Source organism: Rhineura floridana, chromosome 5, assembly GCF_030035675.1.
Source record: "Rhineura floridana isolate rRhiFlo1 chromosome 5, rRhiFlo1.hap2, whole genome shotgun sequence".
In the NCBI taxonomy this organism is placed as follows: domain Eukaryota; kingdom Metazoa; phylum Chordata; class Lepidosauria; order Squamata; family Rhineuridae; genus Rhineura; species Rhineura floridana.
Window position 1 is genome coordinate 151358680 of NC_084484.1, and position 18904 is coordinate 151377583.

The following is an 18904-nucleotide window of genomic DNA, read 5'->3' on the forward strand; positions in this document are numbered from 1 at the left end:
GGATAGCTTGAACACTGAACACAAGCACAGCACACTGTAACATTTTGTTGCAGGTCCCTATAACCTTTTCTACTGTTATAGGGAAAGTTACAGGAGGTCGGTCTTTTTGCTTTTTATACCTACATCCTAAACACAACTACTTTCTGTGTAACAATTGTAGGTACAAATGCTCAAGACTGCATCTGCCATCTGAACTCTATGGGTTTGGCTTAAGCTGCATTGGTGCGAGCGGGAGTGGCTTGCCCAGTGCAGAAGAGCCAGAGCAATAGCTTCCTGGCAGCAGAGTCACTGCCACTTACCAGGAGGGTCAGGCAAGGACATAGAGAGGTTGGGGCTGCATGACTACACTAGTGAAGCCCATCCAACAGCCCCCCCTCCAGCAACTCAAACCTTGTCACCACCTCCTCTCTTCGTAAGCAACAGCATTTCCACCACTGGGAGGCTGGGAGGCTCTGCCCCAGCGGGTAAACAAAGCTTTGGCTCTGTCCCAGTAGGTGAACTGCTCCCAGGTGCAAGTACACCTTATGCTCCTGCAGTTGAAGTTTAATCATATTCCTTGGAATAGGAACAGATCCACCTGCCTCTGCCTTGCTTCCCAGGAGACCCTTACCCCTTCACTCACACTTCAGTAATATCCAATACTAGCTAAGAAAAGATATGGCTAGATTAAACTATGATATATAAGAGCCTTCAACACTGTCAAGAGAATATGTAGCAGATTCATTATACATACTCTATGAACTAACATATTACAAAAGAGAGAGAGAGAGATACTAACTTTGAGATTGGACAGGCAGTTGTTGAGGAAAATATGCCATCTGTTTAAAAAGAATTGCTTCTGACTGACACAAAGCAGGCATGTTACCAGAGGATACAAAGCCTAAATAGGAGACAAAGATGCACAGAATTATTTGAATGACAACAAAAGAGGAAACTAATTTAGGACCAGATCCACAGTAAATACCAGAGGCCAATCTCTGTTCAGTGCTACATTTTATGCACCAGCCAACATAAACACATAGTTCAATATCATAATTTTAAAAGATCACATCTCTGAAGCTGTTATGATTTTTTTACAATTACTCTGTATAAATGTAGAATTACTTTTTCATTAGAAGAATAAAATACTTTTGTCTTGCATTACCCAGAGCATCTGAAGTACAGGCCAACTTCTGTAGCATCCTTATGAAAAATTGTAATAAGTGACATTACATGTATACATTTTACTTATTTAAGAATTCACTAACATGGAGAGCTAGGATCCCTTACAAAAGAGCAATGGTATAGGCAAACATAGTCTTTGGTTTTACTGGACAAATTAAGAAATAAATTCATATTTCAGGTTATTTTATGGACAACTGGTATCAGTGTAGCACCTTGGACAGCTCCTTGAAAGTTGGGACTAAAGTTGGGATACACTGCCCCACTGACATCAGAGCCATCAGTCTCCACTGACTGGTATACATTCTTTTCATTTGTAAATAATGTTTCCATGAGAGATGTATGTCATTTGAATCAGATGAAAGGGAGATTTAAATGATCTGCTCCCCAGCACATTGAAAGAACATGTGAGGTGGGCCACATGGTCTAGCCTCAACTCCATGCTCCACAGCCACACATCACTAGTGCATGTCCATTCATGAACAGCGATATCATGTGCTATGGGAAGAGCTGGATTATCCAAAGAGCATATTTGGATAGCTTTCCTGTTTCTACATTCTGTGCTAATTCGGAAGTTCCTGTCTATGTTCTATTAACCAGGTTACTCTTTCAGTTATGCTCACAGTGGAAGAAACGGCATGATGCACTTTAGCATTATTCAGTTACATCTTAAGTACTCTGAATGAGATCACTGAATCCCACTGCTGTGGAGGAATCAAATGGCTGCTAACAGTACATTCCTTTGCAAAAATAAGTCCTATTGAGTTCAATGGGACTTACTCCCAGGTAAGTGTAAGCTCAATGTATAAAAATGTACCTAAATACACATGGCTACTATTTTGCATTCTTCTGATTACCTAGCATGACTTTTCTTGTATTTTACTTCAGTCCTTACTCCCACCCCTAAAAAGTCTAGTGCTTTCAAAACCTAAATCTTGAAAGAACATAAATCCAGTGCAACTTACTTAATTGCATTTCACACTTCATTTTTATATTTCTATGCCCATTCTACTTCTTTCAACTTGAAATATGATTAATCAGATTTGCATTCTGGGAAAAAGTCTTTTGTATTTTTATCATTCAAAATATAATCCACTTTGGCTGACTTTAGAATCAATAAACACGATCTAGTCAGAGCAGGCCACTTTTTAAGGATGTGATTAGATTTCTCCCCCTGAAATCAACAGGACTTAAAGGTGGTTACTTCTTGCTGGTTCACACCCAACATTATTTGCTTATGGGAAAAAATTACACATTGTAAGTGTTACCAAACTCGTCCCTTAATTTACTCATATTTGCAAGCTTCCTTACTCTATTTTTCGCCACTGCTTGGCCAAATGAAGAGAAAACCATCACATTAATTAAAACAAAATTAGCATGGAGGTATGAGTAAGCACTACTGCCCAACACTGACAGGGCCATCCATGCAGGAGCTCTCTCCCTCTCCTCCTTTACTTCATGAAGGTAACTTTTTTTAAAGGCCCAAGGTTTTAGCAGAATCCATGATGTGGAACTACTCTGATCCAGTTGAAGAGGCAAAATGTTGAAAGCATCCTGAGTCTCATATCTTCATTTGATTCAGCTCTGATACAGCTTCCCAAATAAAAATGTCTATGCCACTGTTAAATTCAGAAAAAGAAGTGGAATTCTATTTTGCAAACACAGAGGGGAAGAGGGCACTACTGCTTGTCATAAATTGGTCTGATTGCCAAAAAGGCATTGCTTGAGAAATGCCTTATTAATCTGTATTGGCAAATAATACACACTCCCTTCCTTCGTCTAGTCCTCACGATAATCATTAAAATGGAGAATAACAGATGATGGAAGTAAAATTTTGACAAATTTTTAAAGCCAGAAATTAACGATATGACTAGATCTGACAGAAACATGCAAAGCCAGATCATGCCTAGGCTAAAAGAGATGTAGGACAGATACAGTAAATTATTGTGTACAGAGTCAGACACAGGGAGATAACGTTGGAACCATTTCTGAGAATCTTGTGAGAGAAACTTGCCTAAAGAAATTTCTGACAAAGAATTTTAGCTTCACCATTACTAACCAGTGAGTGCTTCTTTCGTGAAGAGAGTTCAAGCGTTGTGTCATACAGACTTTCAACAAAGTTCCTCAAACAGGGGACATTCACTTCATTTTTAACAGCCTGGAAAGAGACCTCAAGTCAGGATAAATTTCTATCTCCAGATGGCTTTTCTAATCCAATTTGAAAAGTCATGTAAACAACAGTAACTTACAGCAGCTACTGGGACAAGAATTTCAACAAACAGCCCCGCTAATGCATGTTTAATATCTTTGTCTTTAACTTCAAGGAAATAATGTGCACATTCCTGGAACAAAATGAAACAGGAATAAAAAGCTGCATATGAACAGAATAAAGATACCTGCATTTTTGTGTAAAAGTATAACACTGCTGTTTGTTATACTTGATAGAATATTTTTCTTAATTTTACTTAACAGTCTTCCTTAACAAATTAACTAGTTCCCACTACTCAATGGGGCTTACGCTTAGATAAAAATGCATAGGATTTCAGCCTCATAATAAGAATAATAATCTGCCAATTACACTTATATAGGAAATTGATAAGCAAACCTGTGTGTGCTAGCAACAATTATACAAAAGACATTTGTCAGTCATCTTTACATGGTAAACATTTCCTACGCTCCATCTTTCTTTACAATTGGATCCATTTGAGAATAAAAGCCACATAACAGGGAAATCAGTTACTAGAATCCCATGACTGTAAAGTATCCAGATTGCCCCATCTAAAATGTACAGCTTTTACCTGATATGGAACTACATTACCTGCATAAACTGAAGAGAGGCTTCAAAATCCTCCACTGGATACATCTTAATGCGAAAGAATTTCATCCCCATTATTAGACTGATAATGCTTTGAACTACATAAGGGCTCTGCTCTTTATGCCGCAGCTCTTTTAATTCAGACATAAATTTCTTCTTCACAGCTAGAAATCTTAACAAAAAAGCTACAATGATGTGTCTTTCAAAGCAGTATTTTGATAGCAAAATAAGGTTCAGCTGAAAAAATTGAAATCTGCCATTAAAAAGCATTTCTCTACCAGAAACCCTATTATATTTGTGCATTATAGGATTGAAAGGCAAGAGACTCTAATAACAGATGAAACCCCACTGTCACACTTTATGGCAAGTGCAAGAGTAGAGCCACCAATACATGCAGGGCAAGGGGGTCCCCAACGTCAGGCTCCGACTCAAGTGGAAACAAGCTGAACTAAGGGGTTCCAGATTTTCCAAAGACAACCCACAGAGTGGGGAACCTCTGGGCCGGTGGCCAAATGTGGCTCTCGAGACATCTCTCTGGCCCTCTCTGGCCACACACAACACACCCCTGGCCTTGCTTTGTACCCCAAATATTTTTGCCTGGCTGGACTGTGTCCTTGGACTCTGATAATGCCTCTTGCTTGTCTGGATGGTGGATAATGAGGGCTCTGTGACTGTGTGCAGAAATGAGCCTACAGTTCAAAGACAACATTTGTATTCATTGCTCCACCCCCTTTTGCCTCTGGGCTTGCGCACCGCTGGCATGTAGCCCTCAAAAAGTTGCCCAGAAGGAGATGAGGCTCTCGGGCTGAAAAAGGTTCCCCACCCCTGCTCTGGTTCATAAATATTTTTAAATGAAAAAAAGAACAAAAACAGGAGAGATGCAGAACATAGAATAAAGGAATGGGAAAAAAGAAATATGTACTTCAAGGACTCAAACAAATCAGTGCTTTATGAATATTTGCACAGTTGCAAATTAGCTGTGGAAGATCACTATTATTTCAGAAAATATCAAAGATAGAAAGAAAATGATTTTACAAAAAAAGAGAGGCTTTTTTCAATTTTACTCCCATCTACAAATATGACTATGGTTGTTCTGGGGGAAGAAAAAAACACAAATACTTCAGCTCTATAGCGCACAAGGTAAAATGAAATAACCACATATGGGATGAAAAATACCACTTTTGAATTTGATGATGGACCTTTGTCAAATTACCCTGATTACAAAAAAGTATTTCCATTCCTATAAGGCTTTCCATATTTGGCATTAATGGGCTAAAGGAAATGAATCTTACACAACCCCATGTCAAAATGGCTTCGGATTGCTTGACTAGAAATAAAAGCTAACTTCCGTGACTCTATAGGTCTCCATGCCAAGCCACAGCTTGATAAACAAAATGCTCATGAGTGGAATGATTTATTCCTTTAATTTCTCTTCTAGGCGAGAAAACAAGCATAGCTCTTACTGAATATTCCCACCTTAAAAAAAATACTGTAAAATATTTCAGATTTGGATTGCATACACTTACTTCGCTTGTGCTAGCACCCCAATTACTTCAGCATACAGATCTGCAACAATGTGCATATTTCCAGTGTTAGGACCAAGGTACCTATCAAGCGATAAGTCAGAGGTTTAAGAATATACATAATATATATATTAGCACAGTAAAGCTAAAGTTCACATGACCAAAGTTCATTAGGTATTCTTTCCATTCAAGAATGTACATAAACCTTTCTGTACAGGGTACATTCTTCACCATATTCCCATAAAGAACACCTAATTCTATAAGATTTCACAAATCTTGTGAGAATATCCTACAATTCTCCTCTGTAGTGCTCTCTCAAGAGGAAGCCTTCTGTACTGTGAAAAGAGGCAAAGTGGAATGGGGTGAGGGAATGGCATGCCTACGCTATAGACTTAAATTGATTTAACAGTCATTTTTCATCCACATGAGACTTCCAGAACAATAATTCTGCGAGCAGGGCTATGGAACTCTAATAATGATATTTAATACTCTCACCAAGCTACAAGTGCCAGGGTTCTCTGGGAGCAACCGTGACAGTTAAACTGGTAAAAAAAACCTGATTTTAAGTTTGTTGTATAAATTATTCTGAAAAGAGGTCTTACTGGCAGACCCATTTCAGAAGCATTGCTATGCATTCCTATTTCAAGGAGAATTCCATGTTCCTGTTTGATTCTAGCTTTAGCTTCTCTTACAGCAAGTATAGACACTGCAGTGAGTTAAGTGTTAAAATTGAAATGACTATCCATGCAAACATGTCTAAATATTTGAGATTGTGTACAAGAATGAGCCTTACCCTTCTTTGTATTTAAAGTGCTTGAAAGCCAAATTAATAACATCATGTACTAAACCATCTATTACAGGATGAAGCTGAATCTGAAAAAGAAACAAGCAAAACATAACTGATTTGTCAAAATGAGATGACAATGCCAGCGGAAGTTAATGCTCCCTAACCCTATATCCCCTATCAACAACAAGGTGTCAGTTCTCAGCCTTCATTTATTTATTAAAATTCATATCCCCTCCTTCCTCTCTGAAGGGTTCTCAGCATGGGTAACAACATAAAATCTGATAAGATTAAACCTGTAAATAATTATTACTGCACTGTGTTATATTACTGCAGTGTGTTATATGTGGGGTTGACTTTGAAGACAGTTCAGACACTGCAGCTGGTGCAGAATTTGGCAGCCATGTTGTTAACCAGCACAGGACATTTGGAACATATAAAGCTAATCTGGCATGACTGCACTGGCTACCAATTAGTTTCCAGGCTCAATTCAAAGTGCTGGTTTTATAAAGCCTTATGTGGCTCAGGACCCCAATACCTCAAGGACCGCCTGACCACACATGAACCAACCTAGACCTTGCATTCTTTATCTGAGGCCCTCCTCTGTGTGCTCCCTCCAAGGGAGGTATGTTGGGTGGCAACACAAGAACGAGCCTTTTCAGTGGTGGCACCCTTCTTGTGGAATGCTCTCCCCAGGGAGGTATACCTGATGCCATCTATTTTTAGGCACCAAGCAAAACCTTTCTTTTTACCCAGGCTTTTGGCCCTAAATTCAAAGCGCTTTAGGTATCAATGTCTCTTTAATGTGGTAAGTCATGCAAGACCTGTCTTTATTTGTACTGTTCTGTTTTTAGGTTGTGTTGTGTTTGTTGTTTTAATGCAGCCTTTTTCAACCAGTGTGCCTCCAGATGTTGTTGGACCACAACTCCCATCAGCCTCAGTCAGCATTCCCAATGGTCAGGAAAGATGGGAGTTGTGGTCCAACAACATCTGGAGGCACACTGGTTGGGAAAGGCTGTTTTAATGGGTTTGTTGTAATTGGTTTTAATCTTATTGTTGTAAGTTACTTTGGGTTGCTTTGCAAAATAATAATAATAATAATAATAGTATACCATTTATTTCCTAGCATATTGCAAGTTTATTGATGCAATATAATCTGCAATCTGATATAAGAAAAAGACAAACAAGATAACAGAATTCATGCCTTTATGTCATTACTAATCTATACACCTTACTGAGAAGCATGGATGCTAAAGTGCTTGAAGAGGTCACTCCCTCACTTCTCCATTCAGTCACATGTGTAGTTTGTCCCATTTTTAGAGTGTCAGCACACAGTGTGTGAAACTGGAAACTAAACACAACCCATATCCCATAGTATATAATAGAAAAACTCTCACTAGTTTGCTTTAGTCTGCAATCCTAAAGTGGGAAGCAAACTTTGTTGAAATTGAAAATGGAAATAGACTGCCTTCAAGTCAATTCCGACTTATGGCCACCCTATGAATAGGGTTTTCATGGTAAGCGGTATTCAGAGGTGGTTTACCAATGCCTCCCTCTGAGGCTGAGAGGCAGTGACTGGCCCAAGGTCACCCAGTGAGCTTCATGGCAGTGTGGGGATTAGAACCTTGGTCTCCCAGATTGTAGTCCAGCACCTTAACTACTACACCACATTAAATCCTAGAAACTGTGTTTGAAATTGAGCTGCCTATTCCATTATCTCGACTAGGTATTGAAATGTGCTTCTTCAAATGATTAGACATTATCCTTCAGGAAGTGTAGAGGAGAAACTGTGACTGATATGGTAGAGCACAGAAAGGGATGTTGGTCTTACACCACAAAAACTGCCTTCTACATAAGCACAAAAGAACAAATTTGTTGTTATGTGCCTTTAAGTCGATTATGAATTATGGCGACCCTATGAATCAACGACCTCCAAGAGCATCTGTTGTGAACTACCCTGTACAGATCTTGTAAGTTCAGGTCTGTGGCTTCCTTTATGGAATCAACCCATCTCTTGTTTGGCCTTCCTCTTTTTCTACTCCCTTCTATTTTTTCCAGCATTATTGTCTTTTCTGGTGAATCATGTCTTCTCATGATGTGTCCAAAGTATGATAACCTCAGTTTCATCATTTTAGCTTCTAGTGACAGTTCTGGTTTAATTTGTTCTAACACCCAATCATTTGTCTTTTTTGCCGGCCATGGTATGCACAAAGCTCTCCTCCAACACCACATTTCAAATGAGCTGATTTTTCTCTTATCTGCCTTTTTCACTGTCCAACTTTCACATCCACACATAGAGATTGGGAATACCATGGTCTGAATGATCCTGACTTTGGTGTTCAGTGATACATCTTTGCATTTGAGGACCTTTTCTAGTTCTCTCACAGCTGCCTTCCCCAGTCCTAGCCTTCTTCTGATTTCTTGACTATTGCCTCCATTTTGGTTAAGGACTGTGCCAAGGTATTTAAGATGAAATACAGAAACTTAGGAAGCTGAGTCAGACTTCGGTCCATCCAGCTCAGTATTGCTTACAATGAGTGGTAGTGGCTCTCCAGGGTTTCTGGCAGGAGTCTCTCCCAGTCCTTTCTGGAGATGACAGGGACTGAACCTGGGACCTTCTGCATGCACAGCAGATACTGTACCACTGAGCTATGGTCCTTCTCATGGAAGTATGGGGTCAAAACACACCCTGGACAGCTAGCTCACCCCTTGGTGCATATATGACAGATCTTTCCTTCTCATAATCTATCTACCTACTGACAGATAGATAGACAGACAGATAGATCTGTCTATCCATGTATCCACACACACGCTGCCATGTTATTAAAGTGTCAGCTCCTTCCCCCAAGGCTCTCAGACTCCTTTTCTATTTTACAAATTAACAAACAACTCAACATTATCATTCATCTGTATGGAAGCCCAGATCTATTTATGAATCATTAGTGATATCTCATCTTATGTGGGCAACTAATACAAAAGGGCTTAGTGCACACTTAGAGCCAGACTAAGCCAATGACCTTCATGTCCAATCTACCCATGAATATCAGCCAAAGCATTAGAATTACCTCTGCACAAACATTGTGTCACTCTGAACTTCTAGTATAAAGAAGACCAAGAGTGCTACCTACTAAAGGTTGTTCATGACACAACGATCCAGTTAGAACTTCTGTATGACGGGAACATCATATGATTACTGAAGAGGAGGAGGGCTGTTCTCCAGCCTCTGCCCTATCATCAAGCACACTGCCTCCCCCCACCCCAGATGTCCATGTGTCAAGTTGGTCATTTGGACCATAGTGGGGAAGGAAAGGGTTAACCACTCCTTTCAGGTGCTAGTCCCAATGAAAATTCCCCCCCAACAATAACATATTGTTGTTATTATTATTACTATTATTATTAAAGAACACATATTTGCTTTATAGTGTTGCATTCAGCATCACATCTGGTGCGGTCCTCAGGGGGTGAAGTCCTGTTGGGAGTTTGCTAATGCTAATCCAACTCCCATGAAGCATGTTGTGCTCCATCGGCTGCTACCCCCGCTTCCCTCTTCTTTGTACTTCTTAACATAATAATAATAATAATAATAATAAATTTTATTTCTAGGCCGCCTATCTGGCCGCACAAGCGGCCACTCTAGGCGGCGTACAAGATAAAGTAAAATACAACATATAAACTACATAAAAACCCAAGAACTACAATATAAAATGAAACCGAACCCACCCATAGCTAAAACCAATGGCACCCAAAAGAAAAAAGAAAAAAGGCAGCAAAACAAAAACAAAAGACAAAAAAACCCCCATACTTTAGAGAGGTGGGGAAAGGAACATGCAAACAAGGCACTCTCTTCCTGGATACCCTGGCTTTAATTTGGCAGATTAGGCAGTAAGCGGAAGGCTTTTCATGTTTGCGTTTTGAGACACAGTCTTGAGACTGACATGCAACAGCAAGAGCATGTACCCCCATTTCTCTCCCTCTCTCCATCTAGGAAAGGGTGGAGAAAAGACTGGCTGAGACAGTAGCAAACTATTTCTGTGGGCACACTAGTCACTTCAAAAGCAGCAAGAATGGTTTTTCTGGCTGTGTTCTGAAGACTGTCTGCCCTCTGCTGGCCACAACTCCTTCCTCACTGCTGACATCAGAACCTTTCAGGACCACCCACAGCAAAGTGTTGGACCAATCATTATCTCTGCCTGAGCCTGCAGCAAAGCGTTTTCATTGGCCACACCTGGAAGACAAATGATTTGATCTACCAATCAGTTGCAAAATCTGCCTGAAGCTGAGTTTCAAAACAAAAACAAAAAAACACATGAGCTGATCCGACCAGGGTTTTAGAGTAAAAAGGGGTGGAGTTTGACAGGCGTCATGTGCCTTCATTTTTGAAGAGAGAGATAGAGACACACTGGAACTGGCACAACAGTAAGTGTGTCTCTACTCTATGGATACGAAACTGACTGCAATGAAACAGCATTTCTAATAATTAGTTTTTGACTTAATACCACAGGATTTTTTTACTATTTAACCCGCAATTCTCCTTGCTCAGAAGCAATTGTCATAGAAGTCAATCCTTTTGATTTCCTCAAGCTTAGGAATGAAGTATAATATTTAATTAACTAATTTTAAATGACTTACCTGTTTCAAAACCTCTATTAATACTAAAGAAAAAATAAAATCAATAGCAAGATCTCTTCTTTCCATTAAATAGTCTCGTTGCTGTTCATCACTATGAAATCAGACAAAAATGATTAAAAGCATTACATAGCTAGCTAGTTAAAATTAAACATATACTTTTCATCTCAGGCTTTGGAAAACTAAGGCATAAATATAACAAAAAGGCAGCAGTGTGTTGTAAGTTTGGGGTAACAAGTCCAAGAACAAATCTGACATAATCATCTATTTCAGATGTTAAAACATTCCCCTCCTGTGGTTTTCTCTTTTTTAAAAATTTTGTCAAAATTATTGAGAGACACCAGTTCAGGTAATATCTCTGTGTGTGTGTGTGTGTGTGTGTGTGTGTGCGCACGCGTGCATGCATGCATGTATCAAGATCTTGCACCCCACCCCCTCCTTATTAAAACAAAAACATTATTTTTATTTACATGAGGTAACAAAAAGAGAAACAGAAAAGTGAGTAAGCTAATCAAAGATTTTGGTCAGAGTCTCTTGACACATGTACATGGCATCTATATTTTTGATGTGTTTGCGTCAGAATATACCATTGTAACACCAGGGAACATACAGCAAACACCTTTGACATATAGTGTCAAGCCAAGACATTTTGCTGCTTGAAGTAGAGCCCAAATGCGGCCCCACTCCCACTAGGACCAACACTTTAACAAGTCTTGCTGCACTGATTCAGACAGTAGTTCTTGCTATCATCTGTCTCCCCTGTCATAGTGCTTCCTGTAGCAGGTCAGTTTAGAATGCTGCATGCAGGACCCTATTGATATGTAAAGTGGGCACCTGCTCTAACTTCCACGGCAACAGCAGCATCTTGTTAACAGGCACCAAGACGACTTGGGTGCCAGTATTAAAATGTGCTATGGAGCGTACCTTTTGGATTTAGTGCTTGTTCTTGGTCTGTATTCATGAGATTCATCTTCTATGCCATTTTGTCTTTTATACCAATCAAACAAAGTGCGCAGGATGGAAGGTAGACAATACTCTGAAAGGGAGCTCATGGAGCTTATTACCTGTAGGACAAAGGAACAAAAGAGTTTGTCTGCTAAAAAATTTAGTCAATTTGCTTTTATTTTAGCACACGGGTGTTCTCTGGTGGCAAAGGGCTGAGAGAAAGTGGTCACATGATGTTTTTCAGCATATAACTATTATAATGGCCATCACCTTTTTGATTAACAAATAAAATTTATTATTTTTTATTAATAAAGATTGACAAGGAAGATGAGTAGCCATGTATCCAACTTTACAGAAGATGTCCTCCATCACATATCATCTGCTATTTGAAGGGTTGATTAGTGTCTAGTCCAAGTCCAAATAAGGAACACTAAGAAGGAAGAAGGGGCGGGCTTGAAGTTGTTCATCAACAACTAGTCCTTAAGCAGGCATAAAGGTCACCTGGTCACAGTCTTCCCCACTATGGTAAGATGTACTACTATTTAATTAATTATTTTTAAATTTGAATCTATGCATATAAATTTAGCATGTGCACATTTCATGCAAATCTGTGCCCTCTTTTGCCTTCTTGTTTGGGTGCTGCATTTCCTCTTTTTTGGCGATATGTTAACTGGCCACTCTAAGGGGAAGCAACAGAGGAAGAGGAGACAAATGGACATGGGTAAATAAAGCAAGAAAATGCACTTATTTCAGTTATGTGTATATAAGCTTAGTTACAGCAGGATATGTGGACCAAGATGTTATTCCAAAGTTCTGTGAAGACATTTATACCAGTCAAACAAAGTGCGCAGGTGGGCTTTGCTTTTCACTCTGGCACATGTTCTTTTCTAGCAAGGGGAGTGACACCATCTATTTAAAGCACATTTTAAAGCACACATGCCCCCAAAGAGACCTGGGCACTGTAGTTTGTTAAGAGAGCTGGGAACTGTAGCTCTGTGAGGGCTAAACTACAGCTCCCAAGTGCTTGGGAGAAGACAAATGGTTTAAATATATGGTGCGTACACAGCCTTAGAGTTCAATTAGATGGGAAGCAGGAGAAAAGTGATTAGATCTCCTGTTATTCCTTTCTTCTTCTTCAAAACAGCCATGTCCCTGTCCCTCAGCTTGTATCAGGACTGACGTCTAGAGGAGGAGGTTGGGGGTAATAATTTCCCCACGTCATTTCCCCCATTCTAAACATCCCTCCTCTGCTGATACTTGCCAGTAAGGGGAAATATATGGATATGCTTTTCTTTGAAGGAAAACACTGGGAGATCTAATCATGGGTCTCCTGCATCTTGTCTGGTTTGACCTTCAAGCAATAGGCATTTTAAGGACTGTTCATTGAATACAAATTTTTCTAGCTGATTAAAAAATGGAGCGCCAAAACCACTGGAGAAAGCTCTTCCAAAAACTGACATAGACACCTTTTTGAAGACATAATTAATTAAAGCTGGTGGAGTCTGAGTGAAGGGTATACTTATTTGTTGTGTTCTTCAGTCTCAGATCCCACCAGCTTTAATTAAACCCAAGCCCTATAGCCTGGTTGTTTTTCTCTTCCTTATGTCTATGGGTGGAATGATGCTCTTGAAGACTTCACCTGGTGCCTGTGAAGGCTCTGACCCCCCTCACTTTCCATTTCTAGTGTGTTTGCATTTCCTGTTTCTTGAGGGGTAGACTCCTCTTGGGCTAGAGTACTGAGAGGTTTCTCAGTGTGGTGCTCTCTCTCACATGTTTTCTGAGTTGCAATTCAATTCTGCGGCCCAAATCAAGATTATGGTTAATTAGTTTACCAATGTTTAGGTGTTTGTGTTATCACCCACACTGCCTTGTTAACTGGACACAAAATTGGACATTTTGTTTTCAGGTAGTTGTTACTGTTGCTTTTGCATTTTATTTCCTCGACCTCTATCCCATACATTCCCCAGTCCTACCATGTGCATGTATAGATATGTATCTGTGCATGTTTGTGTGTAAGCATTGCCAACTTAGAATAACATGTCATGCATCAAATGAAATGGACTGTGGTCCATGAAACCTTATGCCAAAGTTGTTCACCTTTAAGGTGCCACAAGATGCAAGATGCTTTGTTGTTGTTTCAAAAGCAGATCATGATGCCATAGCACAAATTGCTTTTCAAACTCCTCTTTCAAAAATGGTTAGCTAAGTACTATGGTAGGGTGCCGCTCTTTGAGAAATGCAAGTCTAGGAACTCCTCCCTAGATAAATGGATTTTTAAATTTTTATTTTAATTAAAAAATAAAAATAAAACAATTGCAAATAAAAAAACAACCAAACATCTGAAACATAACACAAAACAGGATTACTTATGTATACTTCTAAGGCTAGAACAAACATCTGCTGAAATTGGATTCTATCAGGGAGACTACTCAGTAAATCAGTCCAAAGAGACACGTGGAATTCATTGTGCATTGGACTGGGCTTTGATTCTTACTATTGGATTATGCCCCCACCCCACCCCTGCATAAAGCCTTTTGCTCGGGATGCCTCACCTTGCTCTGAAATCCTGCCCGTTTTTCCACAATGCAAGTCGCTTGGCAACTGTTCGTGTATATTTCTTCTTGAAGAGCTCTATGCTACCCGAGTGTGATTTGGGATGCTAGGTGCATGTTTGTTTCAAAGCTATGGTGGCAACACAGACCTGCAAACATACACCTTTTTTTCACCAGGGTAATAGGTGTTTTCCTAACCTTGTCACTAATGATGTAGCACAGGTGGCATTCTATCAGTAAGATACTATAATGGGCTCCCTAATACTTGACTTTGTGCAGTGCTCTTCATCAGGGCAGCTACATACCTTTCCAGCTGTGCTTGCTAAGCATGGTACGTTTAGCCCATTAGTAAGAACTCAGCACATGCAGCTCCACCTCCTGACTCCCAATGAGCGAACAGTGTGCCAGAAGTAATGTAAACTAAATACACAGATGCTATATATCCTCTGGTGTATTTGCACAGGGTGTCTCTAGCTTTTTTAATCTTTCTGTTGTTGGTCTTATAAGGCAGGAAGGAAGGGTGGAATTTGCCAAGACTAGCTCTCTGAATACAGGAAGGGAGGAAAGTCTGGTCAGCAAGCTGGTTACTCAACTCCTCCATTTATTGGAATCAAAAGCCAGTGGTGAGATGAATTCTAACTCTGTGTTGCCGTTGAAGGGGAGTGAGCAAATGTACAAATGTGTCCTTGTTGGACAAAAATGATCATGTTCTTCCATCCTAAATGAACTACATAGTGTACAGCCTGAAGATACCAGGTCTACACAAGCACTGAGCTGTTTAAACACTCTGTTCATAGGATATTAAAAGCAGTCCATATAAATGCATTCTTTATACTTATTTTGGCAGAATATGTAAAAATAAATCAACTATAGCATGAATGTAGCCTCTGCGTCTTAATATATATAATACTAAAAAGTAATTAAATAGCCAAAATACCAATTAAATTACATAGCAATATAGCCCATAAATCCATCTCCATGCCTAACGGCAAAACTAAACATGACAGCATTAAACACATTTGCATATCAAACAGAGGGCTACTTTTTAAACAAAAAGAGGTGTAAAAGTGAAAAGCCTCCCTAGTCTTGCCTTCATACGCTCCATCTCCTCAGTCACTTCCCCCCCCCCAAGCTAGATGGTGAGAAAAGCGTCTGAGGCAACAGAGGAAAGGGGGGTAAGGGGAGGTTTCAGCTAGCCTCACCCATTGGATGTTTTACATGTAAAATTAGATGGCTACACATCACACTTTATTCATGAATAGGTAACTACCGTGTATAAGTTAATGTCGCTGCCCCATCGCTTCCAGTTTGGCCCCAAATTTTACATTTTTGTGAATACAAAAGACACCTATATATTCACCTCGACTCAGGGTTCTCCGTGAATAAGTGCTCTGATGTGCTAATAGTGCTCCCACATGTACAAGGAGTTCCCCAACATTTTAAGGGAGTAAAGAAGCCAGGCCCAGCCTCCAAGAGGTCTTCTGTATCTTTAAAAGTTATGCAGGGGGGAGGGAAAATTCCACCTTGTGGTTTTTCCCATTATAGTGTTGCAAGAACACCTGCACTTGGCTGACTTTCTCTTCTCCTAAAGGTACAGGATCAGTCTCAGGCCCTGAACCTGGCAACCCTACCCCAAATAAAGAAAGTGAGAGCTTGGAACTCTAATGAGAGTTGTTCCTTCAGCAGTGAAGCAGCTCAGAATTGGAGCTTATATAGGAGTTGGAGGCTTCATCCCTCTTGGGTCTTGATCCAAGCACATGCTTCCATGCATCCTCCACTCCTCTTCCTGAGTAGTCTCACATGCAGCTAGCTGGACAGTTGGCAGTGGCTCCAAAGTTCCTGTTTGGCTTGCTATCTCCTCTGCTTCTGTGGCTCTAGGGGAGATGGGGGGGTACACCTGAGAGGTGGCAAGAGCCCAGGCAGGTAGTGTGGGGATTTCCAGTCCTTGGGCAGGTATGCCCAGATAAAATGGCTCCCCAGGATCATTGGCAATGTGAAGGTCTGCTGGAGGGTCCTGCTTCCCTTCTCATCTGAGGAGACCTCTAGTTTAAGGTCTGGGAAGGGCTGAACCCTGACACCAACCCTACCCTCTCCCCTGTTTTACTTCTTGGGCACTTTTCTCTCAGCCTGGTTCCAATTATAGAAATGAACTGGCTGGAAAGCTGAAGCAATAAAACGCAGGCAGGTAAGGCAGAGATCAGGAGGTTTCAATTCCCCTCACCCACATCACCCCTTGGATGTAAAAATCAGACACACACTCTATGTTATGCATGAGGATAGCAGACACATGAAAAAACAAACATGGCTACCCTAGACACATCTAATTTGGCTCCTAAAGAAGCTTATTCTCTGTTAATTACTAACAACATCAGCAAGAGTGGCAAAGGGAAACCTGTGGCCCTTCAGATGTTGTTGGATCCTAGCTCCTGTCAGCTTCAGCCAGGATTGTCAGTGATCAGAGGTGACGGGAGGCAGATAACATCTGAAGGGCCAGAGGTTCCCCTACCAATGAACTAGAGGGACACAGGCTCCTCATCCATGAAATAAAATAAATGAAACTCAACTCTGTAACTTTAGATTTTTATTCTGGTATTACATTTTTTGAGATACTTGATTATTTACATTTAGCTACACAGAGGACATGAGGAAGAAACCAAATTGCATTTAATGAGCTGGTATAGACTTACAGCCTGTTGCTAAACATGCTTACTTCAAAGTAAGTCCCCCTGAGTTCAACATAACTCACATCATAGTATGTATGTTTAGAATTACAGCCTTAGATACAAGAATCAGTAAAATGAAACCTACATTTTAAATCCAAGGCATGTGAGCTGACAAAATCCCTTACTGCTAATCAATACAAACCTGTGTTTACTTATTGAAGGAAAATAAGGTTGCAGTTCTTTCTTTAGCACTCTGTACATTCATACTTTTGGGACTGTATATTTGTAGGCAAAATTGCTACGCTCCTAGTGCTTCAAGAGGAATACAAAGCACATTTCCCCATAATATTTGAGGCATTTGGGTGCTCAATTCTCTTTTCACCGGGGGGGGGGGGGGAAGGACGTAAGAGGTTCTTTCTACCCTTTCTCAAGAGCTTTAATGTTCTTTATGCAAAAGTGTTTCTTTTTCCTAGATAGTTCCTAGCTTCTTAGTTTGTTTAGCCCTAAACTGAGGAAAATATCCATTTCTTTTCTTTTACTCAGGATTAGTAATATTGAACGAACATACCTTTCAGGGTGATGTGATCATCGGCTTTTAAGATCAGGTACTTATGGTGCAAGTATTCTTAAAAGGAGTGTTCTTATTGTAAAAGAACATTGCTTATTAAAAGGAATGGGCCCTGGAAAAAGGTGGCAAAGGACCAATAGTCGAATTGGATCACTTTGCCCAACCCTTGGACAAAGGAAATAGGAGATCTCAAGAGAAAACATTGAATCCACTTCAACAGAGGGGCAGAATTCTACTAATAAGTTCCATCAGCACATGTATTTCAGCTTGCTCAATGGGCCTCTTGTCCCCTCCCACTGTGCCCGCCCTGCACCCTCCCCAAATCTGCTCCAGAAGGCTGGGGGGCAGGGAGTGGGGGAGAATGTGCCATTGCACAAATCCTTGTGCTGATGGAATGCTTGCCTTAGCACTATGCTGGATTCCACCCAAGGACTCTTGAGCATGGTTTGGGTTTTTTTTATATAAAAAACCATGGCACTACTGTTAATCTTAAAAGATCTAAAATAAAAATCCCAAGCGCTATTCAATATGAAATTAAGAGTTTCATCATTTTAAATGTTTCTGCCTTGCCTGCAGAACATGCATGCTAATTTTTGTATTATTATTAGATATAGTTTTCCATACTGCCAAATACATTTTAGGTTCAGTTCTGGATCTGCTTTCTTTTGTGATGTGACACTATTCTGCACTGAAACCTGCATTCATGCATTGCTTCAATGATAGTTAGATATCTAAATGCCATTGTGTCTTTGAGGTAAATGGACATGAACTAAAAATAAATCCACCCACAAAATGGAAAATACAAAAAGGGGAGTCAAATGAATATAATTAAGTGTCAGTTCGACTCACACACTAAACCGCTATCTGTGCATCTGAAACAACTGAAAATGCAGTTTCGTGATTTATTTCAGGAGATGCACCGCAACTGTCACTGCTTTCATCCTCTTATACTGGAATGACATTTCTTCCATTATACATAAAAATGTAAGAATGTTGCCAGTTGCTGTTTGCTTAGCCACAGACAGGTGGCACTATGACGAGAAATGGTGGTTGGGTGGCCCAGGCAAGCCACAGAAGGACAGCCAGGACAGGCTGTAGCAGCCCCCCACAAACACTTCGCTGCTTCCTCAGCCCTGCGGTCCTGTTCTCCAAAATCCATATCCCCAGGCAAGCCGGTGCCCTACTGGCCACCTTCCTCCTCCTGCTACTACCCGGACAATTAGAATGAAGAGACAGTGCGGCAGCGGTGGCAGCGGTAGCAGCACAG

General features: G+C 40.4%; 1 protein-coding gene across 8 annotated transcripts in view; it reads right to left on the minus strand.

Annotated features, from left to right (window-relative positions):
• The window catches only part of FRY (FRY microtubule binding protein), a 367201-nt gene that overhangs the window by 188075 nt on the left and 160222 nt on the right, over nucleotides 1–18904 (minus strand). For all 8 annotated transcript variants that reach the window (XM_061628447.1, XM_061628442.1, XM_061628443.1 and 5 more), the window contains 8 exons: nucleotides 11834–11973; nucleotides 10913–11003; nucleotides 6293–6372; nucleotides 5503–5583; nucleotides 3980–4148; nucleotides 3411–3503; nucleotides 3221–3319; nucleotides 779–880 (listed from right to left, as the gene is read on the minus strand). In XM_061628447.1, coding sequence (XP_061484431.1) covers nucleotides 779–880; nucleotides 3221–3319; nucleotides 3411–3503; nucleotides 3980–4148; nucleotides 5503–5583; nucleotides 6293–6372; nucleotides 10913–11003; nucleotides 11834–11973 — 855 coding nt within the window. The remainder of the gene's footprint in view (nucleotides 1–778; nucleotides 881–3220; nucleotides 3320–3410; nucleotides 3504–3979; nucleotides 4149–5502; nucleotides 5584–6292; nucleotides 6373–10912; nucleotides 11004–11833; nucleotides 11974–18904) is intronic.